Genomic DNA, 21,694 nt, shown 5'->3' with positions numbered 1-21,694 from the left:
ATAGCACTTGGCACTCTGTAATGCCTTTATTGGTTACTTATTTATTTTGTCAAAGAGACTACAGGTCCTTTGAGGCATTGGTTTTTACCTTTCAAACACAGGTCTTGGGACTTAGGATGTATTTATGGGTGTTACTGAAAGAGTGAAGGTCAGCTAGTCTTTTTATTTTTGCATTTGAGTAGATCTTTACAGCCCTCTGTGGGGTTGGCTGTATCACCAGATACCAGATCACCAGAATCCCACTTCTGGTATAAGAGAGAAAAAATAAACAGAGGGATTAAGTCATGCGGCTGAGGTCACATTTGTTGTTGTTCTGTCGCTCAGTTGTGTCCAACTCTTTGCGACCCCATGGACCGCAGCCCCCCGCAGGCTTCCCTGTCTTTTACTATCTCCCACAGTTTGCTCAAACTTAAGTCCGTTGAGTCAGTGATGCCATCCAACCATCTCATCCTCTGCAGCTCCCTTCTCCTTCTGCCTTCAATCTTTCCCAGCATCAGGGTCTTTTCTAATGAGCTGACTGTTCACATCAGCTGGTCAAAGTATTGGAGCTTCAGCTTCTGCATCAGTCCTTCCAATGACTATTCAGGGTTGATTTCCTTTAGGATTGACTGCTTTGATCTCCATGCTGTCCAAGGGCCTCTCAAGAGTCTTCTTCAGGACCACAATTCAAAAACATCAGTTCTTCAGTGCTCAGCCTTCTGGTCCAGCTCTCACATCCATACAAGACGACCAGAAAAACCATAGCTTTGACTATATGGACCTTTGTTGGCAAAGTGATGTCTCTGCTTTTTAGTACGCTGCCTAGGTTCGTCATAGCTTTTCTTCCAAAGAGTAAGCTTCTTTTAATTTCATAGCTGCAGTCAATGTCTGTGACTTTCTTTGAAGCCCAAGAAAATAAAATCTGTCACTATTTCCAGTTTTTCTCCATCTGTGCTTTGAAGTGTTGGGACTGGATGCTGTGATCTTAGTTTTTTGAATGTTGAGTTTTAAGCCAGCTTTTTTACTCTCCTCGTTCACCTTTATCAAAAGGCTCTTTAGTTCCTTTTCACTTTCTGTCATTAGGGTGGTATCATCTGCATATCTGAGGTTATTGATACTTCTCCTGACAATCTTGAGTCCAGATTTTGCTTCATCCAGTGCAGCATTTCGAATGGTGTACTCTGCATATGTTGAACAAGCAGGGTGACAATATATATAGCCCTGACATAGTCCTTTCCCAATTTTTCAACCAGTCCGTTGTTCCATGTCCCGTTCTAACTGTCCTGTTCTTGACCTGCATAAGGTTTCTCAGGAGGCAGGTAAAGTCATCTGTATTCCCATCTCTTTAAGAATTTTCCACTGTTTGTTGTGATCCACACAGTCACAGGCTTTAGTGTAGTCAGTGAAGCAGAAGTAGATGTTTTTCTGGGATTCTTTTGCTTTTTCTATGATCAGCAGATGTTGGCAATTTGATCTCTGGTTACTCTGCCTTTTCTAAATCCAGCTTGTGCATCTGAAAGTTCTCGGTTCACATATTGTGAAGCTTAGCTTAAAGGATTTTGAACATTACCTTGCTCGGTCACATAAATTGTAGTTAAACTTTTTGACGTAAAGCCTAGTGCTATTTTGTCCAAAATCTAATGTCTTCATTTGATGATATTATTTTCTATATTTTTTGGTGCTTCTGGAAGCTCATAAGGTAGATTTTAATATGGTTCGAGGGAGAAATATTCACAAGCCTTAAAGCCACTTCTCATGGCTGATTTTTTATAGCTTAATAGAAGAGGAGGGATAACAATAGCACATGAAATGGAAAAGAATGGTTGATTGACCCAGCTGGGTGATTATTACATTTACTTGAAATTACTTCTTGTTCTAGCCCAAATCTCATGCCATAAACCACGGCACTGCGTACTGTGGCAGAGATACCGTGAAAGCTTTACTAGTCCTTTTGGATGAAGAAGCAGCCAGTGCTCCTACCAAAAACAAAGCAGAGCTTTTGTATGGCCATGAGGACACAGTTCATCTTGGTGGGACTTCTGTTCTCACACTTTTCAGGTGAGTGATGTGGAAGTTATCTGTATGTGAACGTTAGGCCTACAAAGGGAATTTTTGAAAAAGCACCTCACTGGTTATAAAAGAAGTATATGCTATTGTAGGAAACTTGGGAACTACAGAGAAAGTATGAAGAGAAAAAACAAAAGTTAGTTAAAGGGAGATTGAACATTTGAATGTGAGGAAGTCATGTATAAAATAGTATTTTTTGAGATTGTGACCAGTCGTTTTTGTTTCTTCGCTCTGGTTTTTTGTTTCGGAAATATTTGTTTGCTAAGATATTTGTGTCAAAAACATTGCTGAATGCTTTCACTTGTATCAACCTTCACGAAGTCTCTTTTAGTAGTATCCCCACTTAATAAGTAAAGAATTAGACTCGAGAAAGATAGTAAGCAATTTCTCCAAGTTAGCAAGTGGCAGAGGTGTCCTTCTCCAGAACCTGAGGTCTCTGCTTCAAGGATTGTGCTATTTTGCCTGAGAATAGGAGAGTTGCTATACTCCAGACTTGCACTGGAATTGACATTTACTTGTTCTTCCTCACATTAGGAAGAAAATAGTAAATTACCTTTGGTATTCTGTACAAGACATTATGATACTCTCCAGTTTTAACAATTTAGTCAAAACACTGAGTAAGTTGGTGATATTTTACTTAATGAATATTCATTTATAGAAACATTTAAAATTTTAGAACAACCATTTAAAATTGTATTTAATACATTGTGAAGGATTTTTACAAAATTAACCTGTTTGATCTTTTCTGTTTCCTGCTTGAACTACCTTTTAGAAATCTGACTTTTATCTAAAATTGTTCAGATCCATCCATGATTGCTTTATGCTCTTTCTCCTGTGCTTCACTGTCTTTTCTCTTGAAAGACTAACTTCATGATTCTCTGTCATTCAATGTTGTCTTCTAATTCCTTTACAATAAAAGTTTATTTTATCAGTGATTTACTTATACCCTGTGGTGGAATCCCAGAGAACAGTATAAAGAAAATGAACCTTATTTTTTTTTCCCTCCTGTTAATTTAACAAAGCTTACTTTTAGGTAGAAATATTTAAGTTTTCTCTTAGATTGAATTATGTGATTTTCTGAGAAAAAGTTATTTTGTGTTTATAGGATTTTCTATAAAATTAATCCCCATATCCATTTTAAAGAGATACTTTTCTTTACTCAGTCATGTGGCCAAACACATGTTTATAGTTACCTTAGCATTTTCAGTTGTCATTGTGCAGACAAGCACCAGTCCATGGTGTGTGTGTGTGTGTGTGTGTGTGTTAGTCGGTCAGGTGCGTCCAACTCTTTACGACCCTGGGACTGTAGCCCACCAGGCTCCTCTGTCCCTGGAATTCTCCAGGCCAGAATACTGAAGTGGGTTGCCATTCCCTTCTCCAGAGGATCTTCCCAACCCAGGGAATAAACCCAGGTTTCCTGCATTGCAGGCAGATTCTTTACCATCTGAGCCACTAGGAAATAATGGTCTGCATTGAAATGTTAAAATTAAGGACAGTGTATATGAGTGTAAGTCAATGTAGTGTTATAAACTAGTCTTTCTTATAATAGACTATCCTTTATTCTTATATAATGGTCTTTTGACTCTAAGGGGTTATGACTCTGGCTCTATTAAGCTAAAAATGGATTTATTGAGGAATCCAGGTTTGTCTGGCTCCAAAGTGCCCGTGTCTACTTCTCTATTGTGTCTTCCCTGACCCTCCTATTTCTAAACTATGTTTTTCTCTTTTGAATTTCCCTGCTATGGCATCTGTCCTTTTTTAGTTTGAATTTTAGTTATGTGTATATCTTATTTCGCTGACTTAGATCAAGATTCCTGAATTCAGAGTCAGTGAATGAGTGAACTTTCTGTTATTCACAACATCTTATACAGTGCCTTACATATAGTAGAAGCTCAAGTGTTTAGTTACTGAACTAATTAATTAAGCAAATTATTAGTATTTAGAACTCTCAGAATAGGAATATGAACACTTTTATATAGTATTGTAAACCACTAGGTTCAGAATAAACTTTTATTCTCTAACTGTTTTCAGGTAGAGGAGAGGTGAAAACAAATTCAAAAGCTACTTTGGTTTGTAAATTTTTACTTTTTTTGGACGTAGATCTCCCACACAAGTGGATAATTCATCGATGAAACCCTTAAGAGAACGCATCCATAAGTCAATGGAAGAGAAAAAAATCAAGGTACAATTTAATATACTATCATGAAAATGATAAAAATTTGTTTTGCTTTTAGAAGAAATAAATATATAGAGCTGAGCTGGATATTATAAATATACATTATACATGGAACTATAGGGATTAAATAGAAAATAAATTATGACAGTTGATATACAGAAACTTTCCTTTTAATACAATCTTGGCTAATCTGTCTCTGACATATTCAATACCCTGGACCTAAAAGAAGGAAAAGAATAAGCACCTGCTATGGTAAGTGCTCAATAAATATCTCTTCAGTGAATGAAGGGGAAAATAAAGAGAACATGGTTTTCTCATTTACATTTCTGATATCTTAAACTGAGTCTTGAGAGTCTGTGTAGTTTCAATTTTGTTCCTGTCTGAAGACGTAATGGCAGAATGTAATTGATTGTAGATTGAGACAAGGAGAACATTTCACATTGTTCATTCACTAAAGCTATTCTTTATATTTCATTTAGCATCCCTGTACACATATGAAACATTGTGCCTGTATGTAGTTAATAACATGCTTTTAGGCATTTAAATTTTTCTTAATCTTTTTCTCAAAAAGAAGCTTATTTTTAACTCATTTATTCATTTAATATATGTATTTATTGAGTATCTGCTATATGCCGGACACTGTTCTATGGTTGGGAATTCATTCATTTAACAAAATTTTCATGTAAAATTTACAATTATCCTTAAATTATCAAATAATTATTCATCTCTTAATAAAACTTGAGAACTCTAATTTGTTCTTTATATTCACATTTGGCAAGTTAGTCCCAGTTCGTAAAACTTTTAGTTATCTGTTTCATCTACATACTGCAAATCCGTTTAGTATATTTAGATTAATAAGCCTGATCTTTCTATTGATTATTAGTAGCTGTTAGTAATTAACATCTATGGAATACCTCATTGAGTTTTGCATAATTTTTCTTTGGAAAAACTTTCCAATTCTTTGTTAACCCAAGTATTTATAGCCAAGGCATAAGATTTTTGAAAAACAATCTATCCTTTGGACTTGATTAGAAACAGAAATGTAACAAATTCTTTAATTTTTCCCTTCTATAGATAATGACAAACTTTAATATTTTCATTTAAAGATCATTGGGATATTTTGTTAAACTAAGTAAATCAAAATGAGACAATCTACCTGAATAAAGAGAAGGTTTTTTAGAAATTGATGAGTCACCTAATTGCTATAAAATTTATTAACCAATTTGTAAAATTTGGGAAGTAGAAAACAGCCTATCTGATCCAGTCTTATTTATAGATGAGGAAATCAAAATCCTTGAGAAAGCACCTCATCCAAGGCATCATAACTACCAGGACATATTTTATGCCATTGTGTGAAGCTGTGGATAAGTCCTAATGAGACTGTAGTTACATTGCTTTTGTTACTTAATAGTGGAGCGGGCTTAGTCTACATAGCTCTGAAACTAAATGGCAATAGAGAAAAGAAGGAATTGGTGTTTATGGTTATATTTTATAGCACAGTACTCTTTATGGAAGCAAAGTGTGAAAATCATTGGTTAACCAGGTATACAGCTGAACCATGGCCAGGTTGAATACTTGCTGGAATAACAAAAAAATGCTGCTAATATTTACTACTGAGTAACTATGGAAAAGTAGTTTAACAACTTTTATTACTTTATTATCCTGTTACTTTTTCTCTTTTGGTATTTAGTTCTTTTCTTTTAGCCACGGAAAGAATATATAATCTATACTTGAAATACTGTCTTGGAAAGACAACGGTAGATAATATTAGGGAACTTAGAATTTTGATGTAGCTCATACTTGATTGTGAAATATCCATGTCATTACTATTTGGGGCAAATTAACTTGTCTTGGATTTTCATTTCCTCGTTTATAAATAGAAGTAGGCACTCCTGATCACAAAATCCTATGAAATCACTTTGGAAAGTGTTCATTAACTCATTTTAAGTGCTCGTTTATATTTCCTACTGTACCTTATTTGGAAAATTGTCAATGATGGTCAAATGAATTCCCCCGTGAAGGAAATTAGAAGGTTCTTCCTGAACCTTCATGGTTTTGGTAGGAACCTTTAGAGAATGCTTTCTCCCCATTCTTACTGCTAGTTTCCAAGTGGTTTATACAAGTATCTTCATACTTTTTCCTTACAGTGTTTTTTAGAGATAGTTACCTTCTTAGATTCTTGTAAATTAATTAGTTTTGTTCCCTCCAGCTTGATTTAGCAGTATTTTGCTTATCAGATGCAACTGAAAAGTTGTCTATACATCTCTTTTCCTTATTCTGGGTCTAGTATTTTCCTTCATATTATACCTATGTCAGAATAATCATGAGCATTAACTAAATAGCTTAAGTCAGCAGGTCAGAAAAACACTGGATCTTTAAAGCTTGGCATAGTTGGGACAGTAAAAATTAGGATAGGTAATGTGAAAAAATAGGCTGGCTCTAACTCTAGTACCTTTATAAGCAGCCAACAATAGAATGCTCATGGCATTAGGAAATCAGACGTCCACGTTTAACCTTTAGGATACTTGAAAACTGAGTATATACAAATTAAAATGGTGGATGGAGTTCAAGTCATAGAATTTCCCTCCCCAATACTTAAAATGAGTACAGAATAGCAAAACCTAGTAGAAATATTCACCAAAAGCAAACAAAAGAAAATAATGTAATTGGATACTGTAAACTTCAAAAATGATGGCTAAGCAAGGAAACTGATTTCAGAGGGAAAAGGCACAACATGATTTAGCAGCTTAATCTAGCTCCAGTGTCCATATATAGTGTGCTAGTGAGTTGACAAAGTCCTGAGAATTATCACTGAAATATTTCCAAAACTGAGAAGCCAGCTAAGTTTGTGGTGTTTTTTATTTTTTTTCCTTTTTAAAGAAATAGTAGAAGTGGCAACTGCATAGTAATGTGGAAAATGAACTCTGGAGTTCACACTTGACTCTTTGGAGGCTCTAGTGCTGCATCAGTTTGTGGCAATTATCCAAATGATTGCCTTCCATTTGAATGAAATACAGACTCTAAGTAGAGGGACTTTTTCTAGTGCAGATGATACATAATAAATTCTTAGAAGAAAGTGCAGAACCAACCCAGACATTTTTTCAGGTGATCTGTCTCCTCTATTGAGCATTACGTCTACCTCCATCATTCTTCAGGCTACAGAAAAATGGGGGATAACAGAAAATATGCAGCCTTCAAAATGTTATTGAAGAGAAAGTAAAATGCCTTCAAGGAGGGAACAGAATCAAGAAATCACAGACTTGGAGGCTTCTGTTGCTAACTAGGATGTAGTAGATCATCACAAAATACCATTTCTGTTAGAGTAACAAAATAAAAGGCAGACAAGTTGGGGAAAATATATTTAAAAGACATAGGAAAGCTGTGTAAGCAAAGCAGTTTAAATAAACGAAAAATAAACTTTACCCCGGAGAGGGTAAAGTTCTTCTGAGGTGAACAGTCTATTATCAGAGTTTTCTTCTCTGGGATTATTTTTCCAATTTTGGGTATGAGCCAGGGTTGCTCTTGGCCCATATAAAGGAGCTTCACTGAAGCAAAGAGGAACTAATAAATATTTTGGTGTCTTGAGGGGCTGGCAACAATTTGGAAACACTGGGGCGCTAGATGCACACTTATTTTTACGTAGGATACCTATGCTGAATTTTAGAGCTGAGTAGGAAGTTAAGGAGTCTCAGTCCAGTAGACTAAAATCACCTGCGGTCTTGCAGTTGCCCAGAAGACAAGGCTCCACTTGAGGAGTGGGACCTGCCTCAAACACATGGTTGTTGCCTTCTCAAGATATTTGCCACATTTGGAAATGAAGTGGGTTGGGAGACCAAAGAACACAACATAAAAATGTTTGAAAGACAGAGTCCTTCAACACTTAAAGGTAATTAAAGGAATAGATGGGCAAATTGGATGTAAAATTGGGAAATTCCAACAGAGAATCCTTTTTCTTCTTTTTTTGACCATGCCATGCGGCTTGTGGGATCTCAGTTCCCTGACCAGGGTTTGAACTCAGGCCACGGCAGTTAAAACACCAAATCCTAGTTCCTAGACCACCTGGAACTGCTGAGAACCAAACATTTGAAATCAGAACCAAATAGAATTTCCAGAACTGTAAACACATTATCTAAAATCAATAATTAGGTAAATTTAATAGTAAACCAGACACAGCGTTAGGTAGCACAAGTGGACGTGAAGATAGGTCATTAGAATAATATCTGAACAGAGCAAGGAGAGAATGAGGAATGCAAAAACAGAAGAGAAGATCAGAACACAGCATGTGCCTCACATATGCCTAATTGGGTCCCCAGAATGAGAGGAGAAAATAGGATTGAAATAGTATTTGAAGATACACGGTTGTAAATGTTTTCTGAAGCTTAATTGGCCCTTTCACATCAGGTAGTAGTTAAAGAGGAGAAGGCAATGGCAACCCACTCCAGTACTCTTGCCTGGAAAAACCCAGGGACAGAGGAGCCTGGTGGGCTGCAGTCCATGGGGTCGCTAAGAGTCGGACACGACTGAGCGACTTCACTTTCACTTTTCACTTTCCTGCATTGGAGAAGGAAATGGCAACCCACTCCAGTGTTCTTGCCTGGAGAATCCCAGGGACGGTGGAGCCTGGTGGGCTGCCACCTATGGGGTCACGCAGAGTCGAACACGACTGAATCGACTTAGCAGCAGCAGTTAAAGATGGGAGGAACAGATGTATGGCTTCCCTTAATAATGTAAAGCCACGTCTTGGTTCCAATATTATGGACCCAGAAAACTAAAAAATGTCCCTGAGTCTTTTGAAAATCCATCTGTCCTTCATGTATGTGCCATGGGAAGTAGATTGTAAAGCTTTGTTACATAGTAGTGTCCAACAGAACTCTCTGTGGGAATGTTCTGTGGTTTTTGCTGTCCAATATTGTAGGTGTTAGCCACGTGTCTCGTGAGCACTTGAAATGTGCTCCTGCTACTGAGGAACTCCATTTTTAATTCTGTTTAATTTTAATTAATTAGCTCCAGCATATTAAATAGTTGCAGTTCTAGTAGATTAAAGATACACACAAATGCAATAACTAGAAACCCTTTATAAGACTAAGAAATGGTGCTCTGACCGCGAGAGACTAGAATAAATAGGATTTAAATAGGAAGAGAGGATGGAAGAGAGCATTTCAGGCTGAGCAAACAACCCGATGAAAGTATTAGATTTCTTTACTAGTATAAAGTGGTTGTGCATTTGGTCGTGTACAAAAAGAGTGAATAAATAATGTGGGGCAAGATTAAGGAAGGTGTGGCTTTTGTGGTTTTAAGGAACAGTAAGGATATGTACATGAGAACCTAGAAAAGGCGGAATATTTAAGAACGTGAAAGGAATGGTGGATACAGTGGGGCTTAAAGACTTTAGCTGCATGGTTCTCTCCACTTGAATGTGATATAGCTTTTCTGTGCATGTATATCTCTCTCTTGTTTCTGTACCAAATGGTTTTGTTACTATACTGAGCAGAGTAGAGTTTACTCTTTATCTGTTTTTCTATTTCAGAGCTTTTGTCCTTAGGGTAATTTAGCTGTTCTTTACCAGTCTACTTCTCTCATTTCTGTACCCTGTGGTTTCTTTACTCTCTGTACCTCTTTTTTTCTACCTCCAAGCTTTTGCTTCCTCTTGGTTTCTGTTACCTCATACCTTCTACTCACATACACCTGTTAGAGTCTGTTATAATTTTACTTAATTCACTCAACAAACATGTATTGAATGCCTATTGAGTACCAAGCTCTGTCCTAAGCATTGGGAATCCATCCGCAAACAAAACTGACACTCCCCTGCCTGCTCTGATGGACAAGTCTTCCCCCAGTATTTATGGAACTGGGGTGCAAGAATATAAATGGAAACCTCTGGTCTGCCCCTACAATTCCTTTAATCCTGGTTCTGTTCCCTGCTCCTAGAGATCCTCCACCCAGAAACATACACATCCCACTCCCCAACACCCTTGTCATAAGCAGTAAGCCCTTCCGAGAGGAAGAGGCCAGTGCTGGCCCAGCACATTGACAGTTTGAGCAAGGAATTCTAGGGCCCTTAGAACAGGATCTAAAAAGAGAGGCCATAGTCTCCTGTGGACTTACTCCTCACCCTGTGGGATGGAGAGCACCATAAGAGGACCAGAGCACACCATCGGTTGGCGAACTAAGGTTTTGTTCATGGAGCTTACCTTTTAGCTGGGAGAGGCAGAAAATAAATAAAATAATTATATTGTATCAATGTATTAGATGGTTATCAGTGCTATGAAGGGAAATAAAGCTGGGAAGGGTTATAAGGAGATATGTTCCTTTGTGTATGTTTTGGTTTTAAAGAGAATGATCAGTATAAGTCTCTTTAAGAAGGTGACTGAACAGTATTTTTCATTAGAATGAATATGGGATGTTTATATTAGTTTGAATTAAAATTTGAACTCATTTTGACTGACGGAATGAGGGTGGAATTTATTGCGTACCTTCTAAGTGTTATACTAGACATCTGATTTACCTCATTCCAATTAATCCTTGCTGAAGTCTAGAAGGCATTATTTTCCAGTCCATATACCTATTAAGTATCAAAGTAAGGATTGTATTTAGATGTAAGACTTCTAGTTGTCATGTACAGATGTGAGAATTGGACCATAAAGAAGGCAGAGACCTGAAGAATTGATGCTTTCGAACTGTGGTGCTGGAAGAGACTTGAGAGTCCTTTGGACAGCAAGGAAATCAAACCAGTCAATCTTAAAGGAAATCAACCCTGAATACTCACTGAAAGGACTGATGCTGAAGCTCCAGTACTTCGGCCGCCTGATGCCAAGAGCTGACTTGTTGGAAAAGACCCTGATGCTGGGAAAGATTGAAGGCAGAAGGAGAAGAGTGTGATAGAGGTTGAGATGGTTGGATGGCATCACCAGTTCAATAGACATGAACTTGGGCAAACTCCTGGAGATGGTGAGGGACAGGGAAGCCTGGCGTGCTGCAGTCCATGGGGTTGCAAAGAGTTGGATAGGACTTGGTGACTGAACAACAACAACTTCAAAGTTTGTGCTGTTTCTAAAGAGTAAATGAAGGCATAGTAATTGTAATAAGGAGTCATAAAAATATCATGCTATTACCTAGGTCATAATATTATCTTTCTGTTATTTAGCAAAGTTAAATGGAATTTTATTGATAAAGAAATGGATCATTTGATATACTCACAAGTTCATATTTCACTAAGGATAGCAAATCTTAGGCTTTCCTGGTAGCTTAGTGGTAAAGCATTCGCCTGCCAGTGCAGGAGACACAGGTGTGATCCCTTATCTGGGAGAATCCCACATGCCGTGGAGCAACTAAGTCCATGTGCCACAACTATTAAGCCTGTGCTCTAGAGCCTAGGAGCCCTATGTAGCCTGTCCTCTTCAACAAGAGAAGCCACTGCAGTGAGAAGCCCTTGCGTTGCTACTAGAGAGTAGCCCCGCTCACCACAACTAGAGACAAGCCTGCAACAACAAAGGCCCAGCACAATCAACAATAAATAAATTATTAAAAAAAACATAGCAGATCTCTTTTCTTTCGAAAATGTGGTATTGTAAGAATGAAAAGATAAATTTTGAATAGTTATATGTCAAATTAAGTATGTTGAGTAATTTCCAAACTTGTTAGTAAAATTTATCAGTATAATGGGGGCTTAGAAATTTCATTTTCTTATTAATAGAGCTAACTGGAAGTTTCTGTGATTTTTCAATATTTGGACTCATTTGTCTTAATTTAACTGGAGTCAGGCTTTCCTTTGTGAAGTACTATTTTCCTTAAACTGGGAACCTACTAATAATTTCAATTTAAAAAAAAGTTGTGGCAGAAGGACTTTTCCAATTCTTGGCAAGTTTGAAGTTCATTGCAATTTTACTGTGGATAGAAATCTTTCCAAAGGGGGGAAATCACTCTACAAAGGAAAACTTTGAATCCTTTTCTCTCATGTGACTTGAACATAAAATGATTTTAACAGCCATGTATGAATCTGAACATTATTCTTATTTGTTTAGTACTTCAAAAGCACTTTCAGAAGGGAATTGTTTTGCTTATTTGTGATTCCAAATCAAATACACAAGAGAGATTTGGAAAATTTGCAGCAGGAAGTAATCTCAGTTCTATGTAGCCACTAATCTGGTGCAGAAAAATTCAACTTTTATGAACAAAGGAAAAGCAATGTCTTTTAAGTTATAAATACAAGTCAGTGTAGCTTGTATTGTTTTAATAACTGAAATGAAGAAGCTGACTGTAAGTTCATTTTTTGAACTACATTCCTAGAATCATTTTAAAGTTGACTGGGTCCTGAGAAACCTAATTCAATAGATTTCCTACTCTGTAGGAATACTCTCTTTATGTGTTACTACATTAATAACTATATAGTATCTACATATCTCTTTAGAATTATATATAACTCTTTCATATTTTTCACTTCACTTAATCTTGACAACTCTGTGAGGCAAATATTCCCATATATGTGTGGATAAGTGAGAGGTTTTGAAGTTTACCCAAGATCATCTAGTTAGTAAGTGATAGGGCCAGTATAAGAAGCCAGGTCTTTTAATGGCAAATCTGATGCCTTTTGCATCATATCGTCTTGTCTTTTTATGTGTATTTCTTAGTTGGATATCACAATGTTGGCTCCAGTCAAGTTCATGATCAATTAAAATCTCTAGGTCTTTTTCATATGTTTTTAAGTCAGGTTCTCATCCTGTACATCTGTAATTGGTATTTTGAACTTAAATATAGGACTTTGTTTATCCTCATTCATTTTCATTTTGTTATTTTCTACTTATTGTTCTAGCCTTCTGAGATCTTTTCAGTCTTGATTCTATTATCCAATTTATTATTTCTTCCAGCTGTGTGTCAACAGCAAATTTTATAAGTAGAGTGTCTTTGTGATTATAGGAGCCATCCTAGTAATCTAGTATTCCATGTGCCTGTTACATAGTTGGAACCTAATAAGTGATAGTTGATTAAAAAAGATATTTGTACAGAGCAGAGAGAAAACTCACATAGAATCTCGTACCAAAAAAAAAAAAATATGCTCAATATAAATACTTTCAGTTTTGGATATAAATATTGCAGTGTTACCATAGCACCATTATGGTTCTCTCTTGTATTTTGTTATGTTTATAAATAATGTTTTTCATGGTAAATATAGTGGCTAACTAATTTCCTCTCTCATATCAACTTGTTATCAGTATTTTAAGAATTCATTGCCTTATAACACTAGTTTTCTGAAACTGGCCTATTCTGGCTAAAGACTAGAGAATTTCTATTGGTGGCCTGAAGAGAAGAAATCTAGTTGTCAAGAGGGCTATGGAACTTATTTTACAACTGTGTTTATATAGCAAAGAGAGGTTTTTACTCAGATGTAAGTTTAAAATTAGTAAAAATAACTTTCTAGAGAAATTTTTATTCATATGAAGTATAAGATCGAGACAATGTCAATTGTCTGTGTTCAATAATATAATTATTGTATTTTTATGTAGAGTGTTTTATGAGTGATACTAGGGCTTCCCTGGTGGCTCAGACGGTAAAGAAGCTGCCTGCAGATCTTGGGTTTGCCTGCAGGATACCTGGATTTGATCTCTGGGTCAGGAAGATCTCCTGGAGAAGGGAATGGCTACCCACTCCAGTATTCTTGCCTGGAGAATCTCATAAACAGAGGAGCCTGGTGGGCTACAGTCCATGGGGTCGCAAAGAATCAGACACGTCTGAGTGACTGAGCACACACAAAAAAGTGGTATTGATGCAGGGTTTGTAGTGGGAGGTTGAAGTCCCTCAAGTCACCTGTAGGTGCATCACTATCTGGATATTATGGGAGTGCTCCTTGCCAGCCACTTAGCGTCCGTTTGCTTTCATGGTCTTAACCATGCTCTTTATAACTCTTTGCAAGCAGTAAATTTATAGTTTTCTATATAGACAGTTACCTTGGTGAAATGAAAGAAACATTGTGTAAAAGTATATCAACAGTTAGTATTGGTTTTGTGGATGGAAGTAAAAGTTTTTGGATAATTTACTACAGTAATGATATGATGTAATATAAAATTTATTTTATTAACTATTTTAATAACTTTATTAATTGTTTTAATTCTCTACTTATGAAATTAATACAATCCAGAAAGGGATTAAAGGTAAATCCCTAGTTAAAGCCTTCAATTGTATTTTAGGGCATCTCATGGTAGAACCTATTTAATTGTAGTTGCATTCTTGTGGATTCATGAAGATCTTGGACTATAGCTCCATCCATTGTCAAAGCCTACTGTATTTCACTTTTGAAAAAAATAGTTTTTGATCTTTTACATTTTACATTTTTTCAATTTTGTATATTTTTGTGCTTAAATGGAAGATAAATTCTAATTGTCTGAATCTTCAAGCAAATTAAACATAATTTTTAGTATTCTGGGAGTTAGAGGCTCTCATAAATACCATTACTCAAAAAGATATAAAATTTGTCATCCTGAGAAAACTTGCTTTTATGAAGCAGCTGGACTGGGGACTATTCTAATTTCTTCTAAATTATAGTCAGTGGGTTTCACTGCCATTATCTCTGCAAACATCTGAGGGGGTTAATGCAGTTATCTTTCTGAATATAAAACACAATGTATAATTACTGAATATGTAATATAAAATTGTGCTGTTTTAGACTTCGTGAAATGTATCAATACATGCTCTGAGCTTTGTTCAGCATGATGTAGTTATACTTTGAAGTATTAATTTTTAATTGTTGAAGTCCTCTTTATTTAATTATGTATTTGAAATTTAAACTTGTTTATTTCTGAAAAGGATTTGAGATGATTTCTAATTATCTGGAGAAATCTCACTATTATAATAACTAAATGGCATTATACAGCAGCTGCAATTGTTGAAATTTGCATTGTCTGTGTAGATTACTTTGTTTCGAAATTAATTCCTGTTCTTAAAACAGCCACTGGTTTTATGTTTACAGAATGCATTTCCAAAAGTGTTTTCTTGACATCCTTTTCAGTGCTTAAGAATTAAATTTAGCTTTCTAATTTTCTCCTATTTCTCATGTTTTAAGATAATTACAGGAGTATACTTTGAATACTCAACAATTAAATCACTTGGTCAGATCTTCTTGTTTGTTGTTGTTTAGTCATTAAAGTCCTGTCTGACTCTTTTGCAATCCTATGGACTGTAGCCTGTGGGCTTCTTTGTCCATGGCTTTTCCCAGGAAAGAATACTGGAGTGGGCAGCCATTTCCTTCTCCAGGGGATCTTCCTGACCCAGGGATTGATTCCACGTCTCCTGCATTTCAGGCAGATTCTTTACTACTGAGCCACCAGAGAAGCCCATCTTATTTCTTAATTTTCTAAATATTCAAGTTTTTAATTAAACAAAGCCTTTCACTCAGCACTGTTTTACCTTGTTTCTTTGTTAGTTGCCTATTTTTGCTTTTACCTTCTATTTCTCTATTTCATCCTAGTATCTCTCCCTTCCTTAATTTCTCTAATTTCTTTTTTTTTCTAAAAGAGTTTAGTCTGTAATTTGTTAAGATTAAAAGCTTCTATTTTTCTAGGATTGTTTATATCATGTATATCATTATTAAACTTATAATAAAACCCACTTTCTAAAGCAACTCGGACATAGAAATGTGTAGCAAAGGGCTTTGTAGAGTTTATAATTGATTTGGTAGGCTTTTACAAAAATTATCAAAAACATACACAAAACAGCTATTACTAAAAAAACAAAACAAAAATGCTAATTGTAGCAGTGAATGAGTTTGCAAACTATGGAATATTCAGGATTAAATAGATAGATGATGAAATTTCCCAATAGATAATGAAATTTTTAAGGGGAATTTTTATGGTACCTCAATTACTGCAGAATATATTTCTATATAGATGAAAAAGTATGTCAAAATAAAGGGTAAATTGCATATTTTCTTCTTCTTTCTTCTTGTTACTAGACGAAGCAAACCTTAATTAGATCTCAGTTTGCCTGTACTTATAAAGATGACTGCATGATAAGCAAGGATAAATGGAATAATGTTAATTCAGCATCAAAGCCGTTATGTGTTCTTCACATGGAAAATGACCTTTCTGGTAATTGACCTAATTAAACAACTTAACAACAGTTTAATTCTAGTGTACTAATTGGTTTTAACTTAAGTAAAACTAGATTTTTTTTTTTTTTGTAATGTAAAAGTTTATATTTTTAAAGATGAGTTTATTTTAAAAGTTATATCTAAGTACAAATTGGTGTATAGAATTAGGACTTAGTTTGATTTAGCTAAATGTATTTAAGAAATAACTTGTAGTAACATTTAAGGATTGTGTTGTGCATTCAGACAAAGCAAATTTATTGTTTGTAGGGATGAAAAGTGATATGGTAAAATGAAAAGAAATGTGATAGTAATATTGCTGTATCTGTTAGTAATGTAATTTATAGCATTATTTGATTGTAAATCATAAGTTTTAAAATATTCTTTATCTGTTTAAAAATTTTGTAAAATCTCATGTGTAATAATTTTAAGTATTATATAATTTCTTTTCTCTTTTCATCTTGCATAACAGAAGGTGTAAATTCTTCTGTTGGAAGACCAACAATTGGAACAAGTTCTGGAAATGTTCATGTGGGCAGAAGTAAAAAAGAAAAAGTAGCAAGAAAATCAAGTAGTCTGACAGGAAATACAAGCTCAAAAAGGAAACAGGTGGATTTGGATGATGAAAATATTCTCTGTGATAATGGAAATGAACCACTTCAACACAAAATTGTTAAGATACCCAAGACATCAAAAGATTTGCAGAATAAATGGAATGGTAAACTACTCAGAGTTGCAAAAAGCAACAGATGTACCACCAAGGACAAATTGATCACTGGCCAGACGAAGTTGACTCAGTTTTTTAGGCTATGAAATTATCTTTTATGTTCTTTAGGTTTGTGTATATATATATATATATATATATATATATATATATAAAACCATTTACCAAATTCTTTTACTTAATTTTTAAGCAATGAAGGTGTAAGTTATAGTGCTTTATTATTTTGGTCTGCAGTGTACGTATGGTTAACATGTTAAGCATTGTTTTAAAAAAATACTAGTAAGTCATAATTTTGCAGAAAATTCGTAAAGTTTAATGCACAAGTAAAGCAATCATTTAGGCGTAACTTAATTCCACTTTCTTTTAAGACAGACATTTAAAATAATACAAATCATAGTAACATTAAGGGCTTCTTTCCCGAGAGGCAATTAAATGATTTTGCTTTCTTTTCAAATGATGATGTGGACCAACAGGCATCAGACTTGCCAACAAGGTCGATAGACTCGTCCCAGCATACACCTGAGCACTGAAGGAAAAAAAAAATTAAATTGTTTAAAGGACTAGTATCACACAAAGTTGATTAGAAATAAAAGAATGGATCTAGTATAGCTAATCTGAGTAAATTACAATTATAATAACTAATTAAATACTTTTTAATTTCACATCTTTTGCAGGAGTTACTTAATATCAAGTACAAGTTGAACCATGGTCTTGTTTGATTTTGTTATGATTGGACCCAAATTCAGTTAAATTCAAAGTTCTATTTTATGATATTAAGGTATAAGAATTCAATTTTTAAAAAACTACTCACTGTCAAAATCTCTCCTTCCTATAGGAAACTTAGCTGAGTTTTCTTCATCCCCAATTTCTCTCTTTTCTTGTGTTGATTCAGTATTTTGAACTTCATTCTCAGCTGGAAAAGCTACAGATCCTTTTAGTGCAAGATAAGGTTTTATAGCCAGATTCAGTGGCAGGCCATGATTTAAGAAATTATGTTTGGAACCCGCATTCTGTAAAGAAAAGGTTGATTTGTGTTTTAACTGTTCTATTGGGAATGGAACTATAATACATTGTGTAATATTCCTATTGATCAATTTAAAGATGCCCTGCACTGTTTTGACTCTTTAAGAAATACTTTAGATACAAGATTTTCAGGGAGTAAAAACTTTTTTAATAAGAGACATTTCCCAGAATGGAAGAACAACCTGGTATGTACGAAATTTGTTTAATTGTTCTAATGCATACTGTGACTTTTTTTCACATGCTTCTACTTATAAAAGTATCAACTTTACTTTCAAAGGATTCATAAAGATCATTCAAATTTCCATTGAAATAAAGGACAAGTCACATTTCCACTTACCTTTGAATTTTTGTTTTCTTCATCATTCATGAAACTGCTCTCATCATTTTTATATTGCTCCAGGGAAGGAACAACAATTGATTTTTCTGCGGTATCTTCCTTCTGAAAGGCTTTCCCCAGCCTCAACGTTTTAAATACCATGTCATCTTCTAAATTTCTTATCGACTTGGATGCTGAAAATGAAATGCCTTGAGAAAGCAAAGAAAAAGTTAGTATTAATATGTAGGAAGAGAAACTCATTTTTGCCATCCTTAGTTTGATGTTTGCATAGAGTCAGACAAGGATGTATAAAATGAAGTGAAATTTCTCAGTCATCCTGCTTTGTAAATGATTCTTGCCTTTATATATTTTCCAGCCTGAATAGAAAGCACTTGAAAAACTTTCATCACTTTAGAAATGACTCATCAGATAGAAACCAACCTTTTGTATAGCTGGTAATACCCACATTGTTTTGGTTTTAGTGGCATCTTGTTTGAGTGTGAATTTTCTCAGAATCTTATTATTAAGATCCTTGGTAGAAAGCTTTGTGTTGAGGAGATTATAGTCTCTTGAAAATGAGTTCTTATTAAGCAAGACCGCAGGACATCAGACTCTCCATATTCTTGTTTATATTGTTTCCTTCTGTATATTTTCAATTAAGTACAATATTAAAGTTACTTCTTTCACTCAGGATGTGTGTATGTGCTCATCCTCAGTCATGCCCAACTCTTTGCGACCCCATGGACTGTAGCCCACCAGCCTCCTCTGTCCTGGAATTTTCCAGGCAAGGATACTGGAGAGGGTTGCCATTTCCTACTCCAGGGGATCGTCCCAACCCAGGGATAGAACCTGCGACTCTTGCATTGGCAGGTGGGTTCATTACCACTATTGACACCTGGAAAGCCCTTCACTCAAGATTATAAGGGTCAAAGTTTCAATCCTGATTAAATTGAAATAATCTTCAACAAGACTTTTTTTTTTCCATAAATGCTTGGAGTAGTCTTTGATGTTTAAAGTATATATGCCTGTGAGTGTGAAAAAAAGGTCACATGTGCTATATCTAAGATTGACCTATCGGATGTGTTTCTATCTTTGTATTTACAGAAGATTATTACTAATATTTATTAGTGAATTTAGCAGGTCCATAAAGAGAATATTTACATTGTCCATAAACCTTCATTTTGGATAATGAGAGTGTTGTATAATTTTTAATTAAACATTTCAGAGTTAATTTCTAATGGTGACCCTGCCAAGTAAGAGAATACATTCTTGTATATATTCTTCTGGTATATATGTGCTATAGTTTTTCTAGGCTATATTTCTAGTTTTGGCATTGCTGGGTCATACAGTATGTGCATTTCAGCTTTTTTAATGCTGACATGGTTACAAAATAGTAGTAGCCAGTTTAAGCCCCCACCTGCAAGGTATGAGAGTTCTTACTGCTGTAGGTTCTACTTAACACTTGGGTATCTTATTATCATTTAATGTTTATTTCTCTAATTACCAAGGAGGTTGGACTATGTAAAATACCATTTAAAGAAAAAATTTTTCATTATTGGGTTATTTTTTTCTTGTTGATTTATGGAAGTTTAATATATGTTGGATATTAATCTTTGTTATGTGTTTTGATTTTTTTTATTACATTATGTCTTATCTTTTGAATCCCTTCATGATGTCTTTTGGTGAACCGAGCTCCTAAATTTTAATGTTTTAATTTTTTGTGTGCTTTTTGTGGCTAATATTTTTAATATGCTGTTATTTGGAAGTCCTTCCAAACCCTGAGATCATTAACATATTTCTATATTTTCTAAAAGTTTAAATGTTTTGACTTTCACATTTAAATTCTTAATTCATCTAGAATCTTCTGTTTAAGAGCTAAATTTTAACTTACTCCAGACGTCCTTAATTTCTCAAATAACTCATGTTCTTCCTGCCAATCTGCAATGCCATCTCTGCAGCGTATTAGGTTTCTATGTATGTGTAGGTCTCTTTCTGAACTCTCTATTCTACTGCCAAATCTACAGTATTAATTGTTATAATTTTGAAATAACTTCTGATATCTGGTAGGTCAAGTTTCTCAGCCCTCTACTCAGGGACCAGTTTTTCTTCTGTAGAAGTTTCTTGGCTGATTTTGTCCGTTTCTTTTCCATGTAAATCTTGGAATTTTGAAGGGAACTGCATCCGTTCTACAGATTAATTTTGGAGGTGAATTGACACTTTTAAGAAAATTTACTTATTCATGGACATGGTACTTTTCCATATTTATTAAGATCTTCCTTGATCTTTTAATGATATTTTATTGTTTCCTTCTTTTCTTTTTCTTATATATCTTTGTTGCAAGAATTGTACTTGTTTATAATCTTCCCAGGTCACACTAGTGGTAAAGGGCCCACTTGACAATGCAGGAGACTTGGGTTTGATCCCTGGGTCGGGGAGGTCCCCTGGAGGAGGAAATGGCAACCCACTCCAGTATTCTTGCCTGGACAGTCCCAGGGTTAGAGGAGCCTGGCGGGCTATAGTCCATGGCCTTGCAAAGAGTTGGACTCAACTGAGTGATTAATTACATAATTTAATTAAGTTCTTTATTTTTAGTTATTATAAGTGGTATCTTTTAAAAATTTACCTTTTCTAACATTATTGTTGGTTTGTACACATGCAGTTGACTTTTCTCTAGTGTTCTTAAATACAAAACACTTGTTAAAATCTTGAATTCCATAGTAGCAATAATTCTTTAATTCAGTAGTTTATATTAATTCTTTGGGATTTCCTTTGAAGACAGTTGATATAAATAGTAATGATATATTATTTCCCTCTTGCAAGTGTGTGTGTTTGTGTGTGTTTATCTCTGTCTGTCCATATGTGCAAACAGACTGACTCAAACCGTGAATGTTGGATATGGAAATAATAATTCTTTGCAGTATTGCTGATTTTACAGAGAATGCTTTTTTTTTTTTTTTGCTTTTAACTTTTCATCATTGAATATAATGTTTGCTCTAGATTTTTTTGTAGGCGCCCTTTATAACTTGCAGGATGTTCTTTTCTATTTTTAGCTTACAAATAATTTTTATCATGAATTGTTGAATATTATTGAATGCTTTTTCTGCATCTCTTGAGATAATTTTTATTTTTTCTCTGCCATTCGTTCATTTAGAAAGTGAACAGATTTTTCCCATATTAAGCCAACCATGTATTTATGAAACAAACCTTTTAAAATATTATTGAGTTCAATTTGGTAATATTTGACTTATGCATTTTGCATTTATTATCATTAGTGAGACTGATCTGTAATTTTCCTTTCTTCTATTGACAACATGATAATATGTTGTTCAAATC

General features: G+C 34.8%; 2 protein-coding genes across 2 annotated transcripts in view; one reads left to right on the top strand and one right to left on the bottom strand.

The window, feature by feature from the left end:
• Positions 1-17,554, top strand: part of LOC122680225 (PARP1 binding protein) — a 61,375-nt gene extending 43,821 nt beyond the window's left edge. Inside the window, exons 8-11 of the mRNA XM_043881374.1 lie at positions 1,859-2,037; positions 4,147-4,228; positions 16,164-16,299; positions 16,771-17,554. Coding sequence (XP_043737309.1) covers positions 1,859-2,037; positions 4,147-4,228; positions 16,164-16,299; positions 16,771-17,111 — 738 coding nt within the window. The 3' untranslated portion in view covers positions 17,112-17,554. The remainder of the gene's footprint in view (positions 1-1,858; positions 2,038-4,146; positions 4,229-16,163; positions 16,300-16,770) is intronic.
• PMCH (pro-melanin concentrating hormone) lies at positions 17,313-19,046 on the bottom strand. Its single transcript, XM_043881378.1, has 3 exons — positions 18,383-19,046; positions 17,834-18,032; positions 17,313-17,548 (listed from the first exon to the last, which is right to left on the bottom strand). Exons 1-3 carry the CDS (start codon positions 18,629-18,631, stop codon positions 17,499-17,501), a joined length of 498 nt encoding a protein of 165 aa, XP_043737313.1. The 5' UTR covers positions 18,632-19,046; the 3' UTR covers positions 17,313-17,498.
• Between the last annotated feature and the right edge of the window lie 2,648 nt (positions 19,047-21,694).

Source organism: Cervus elaphus, chromosome 22 (assembly GCF_910594005.1).
Source record: "Cervus elaphus chromosome 22, mCerEla1.1, whole genome shotgun sequence".
In the NCBI taxonomy this organism is placed as follows: Eukaryota; Metazoa; Chordata; class Mammalia; order Artiodactyla; family Cervidae; genus Cervus; species Cervus elaphus.
This window is presented reverse-complemented; position numbering and strand designations above follow the sequence as displayed.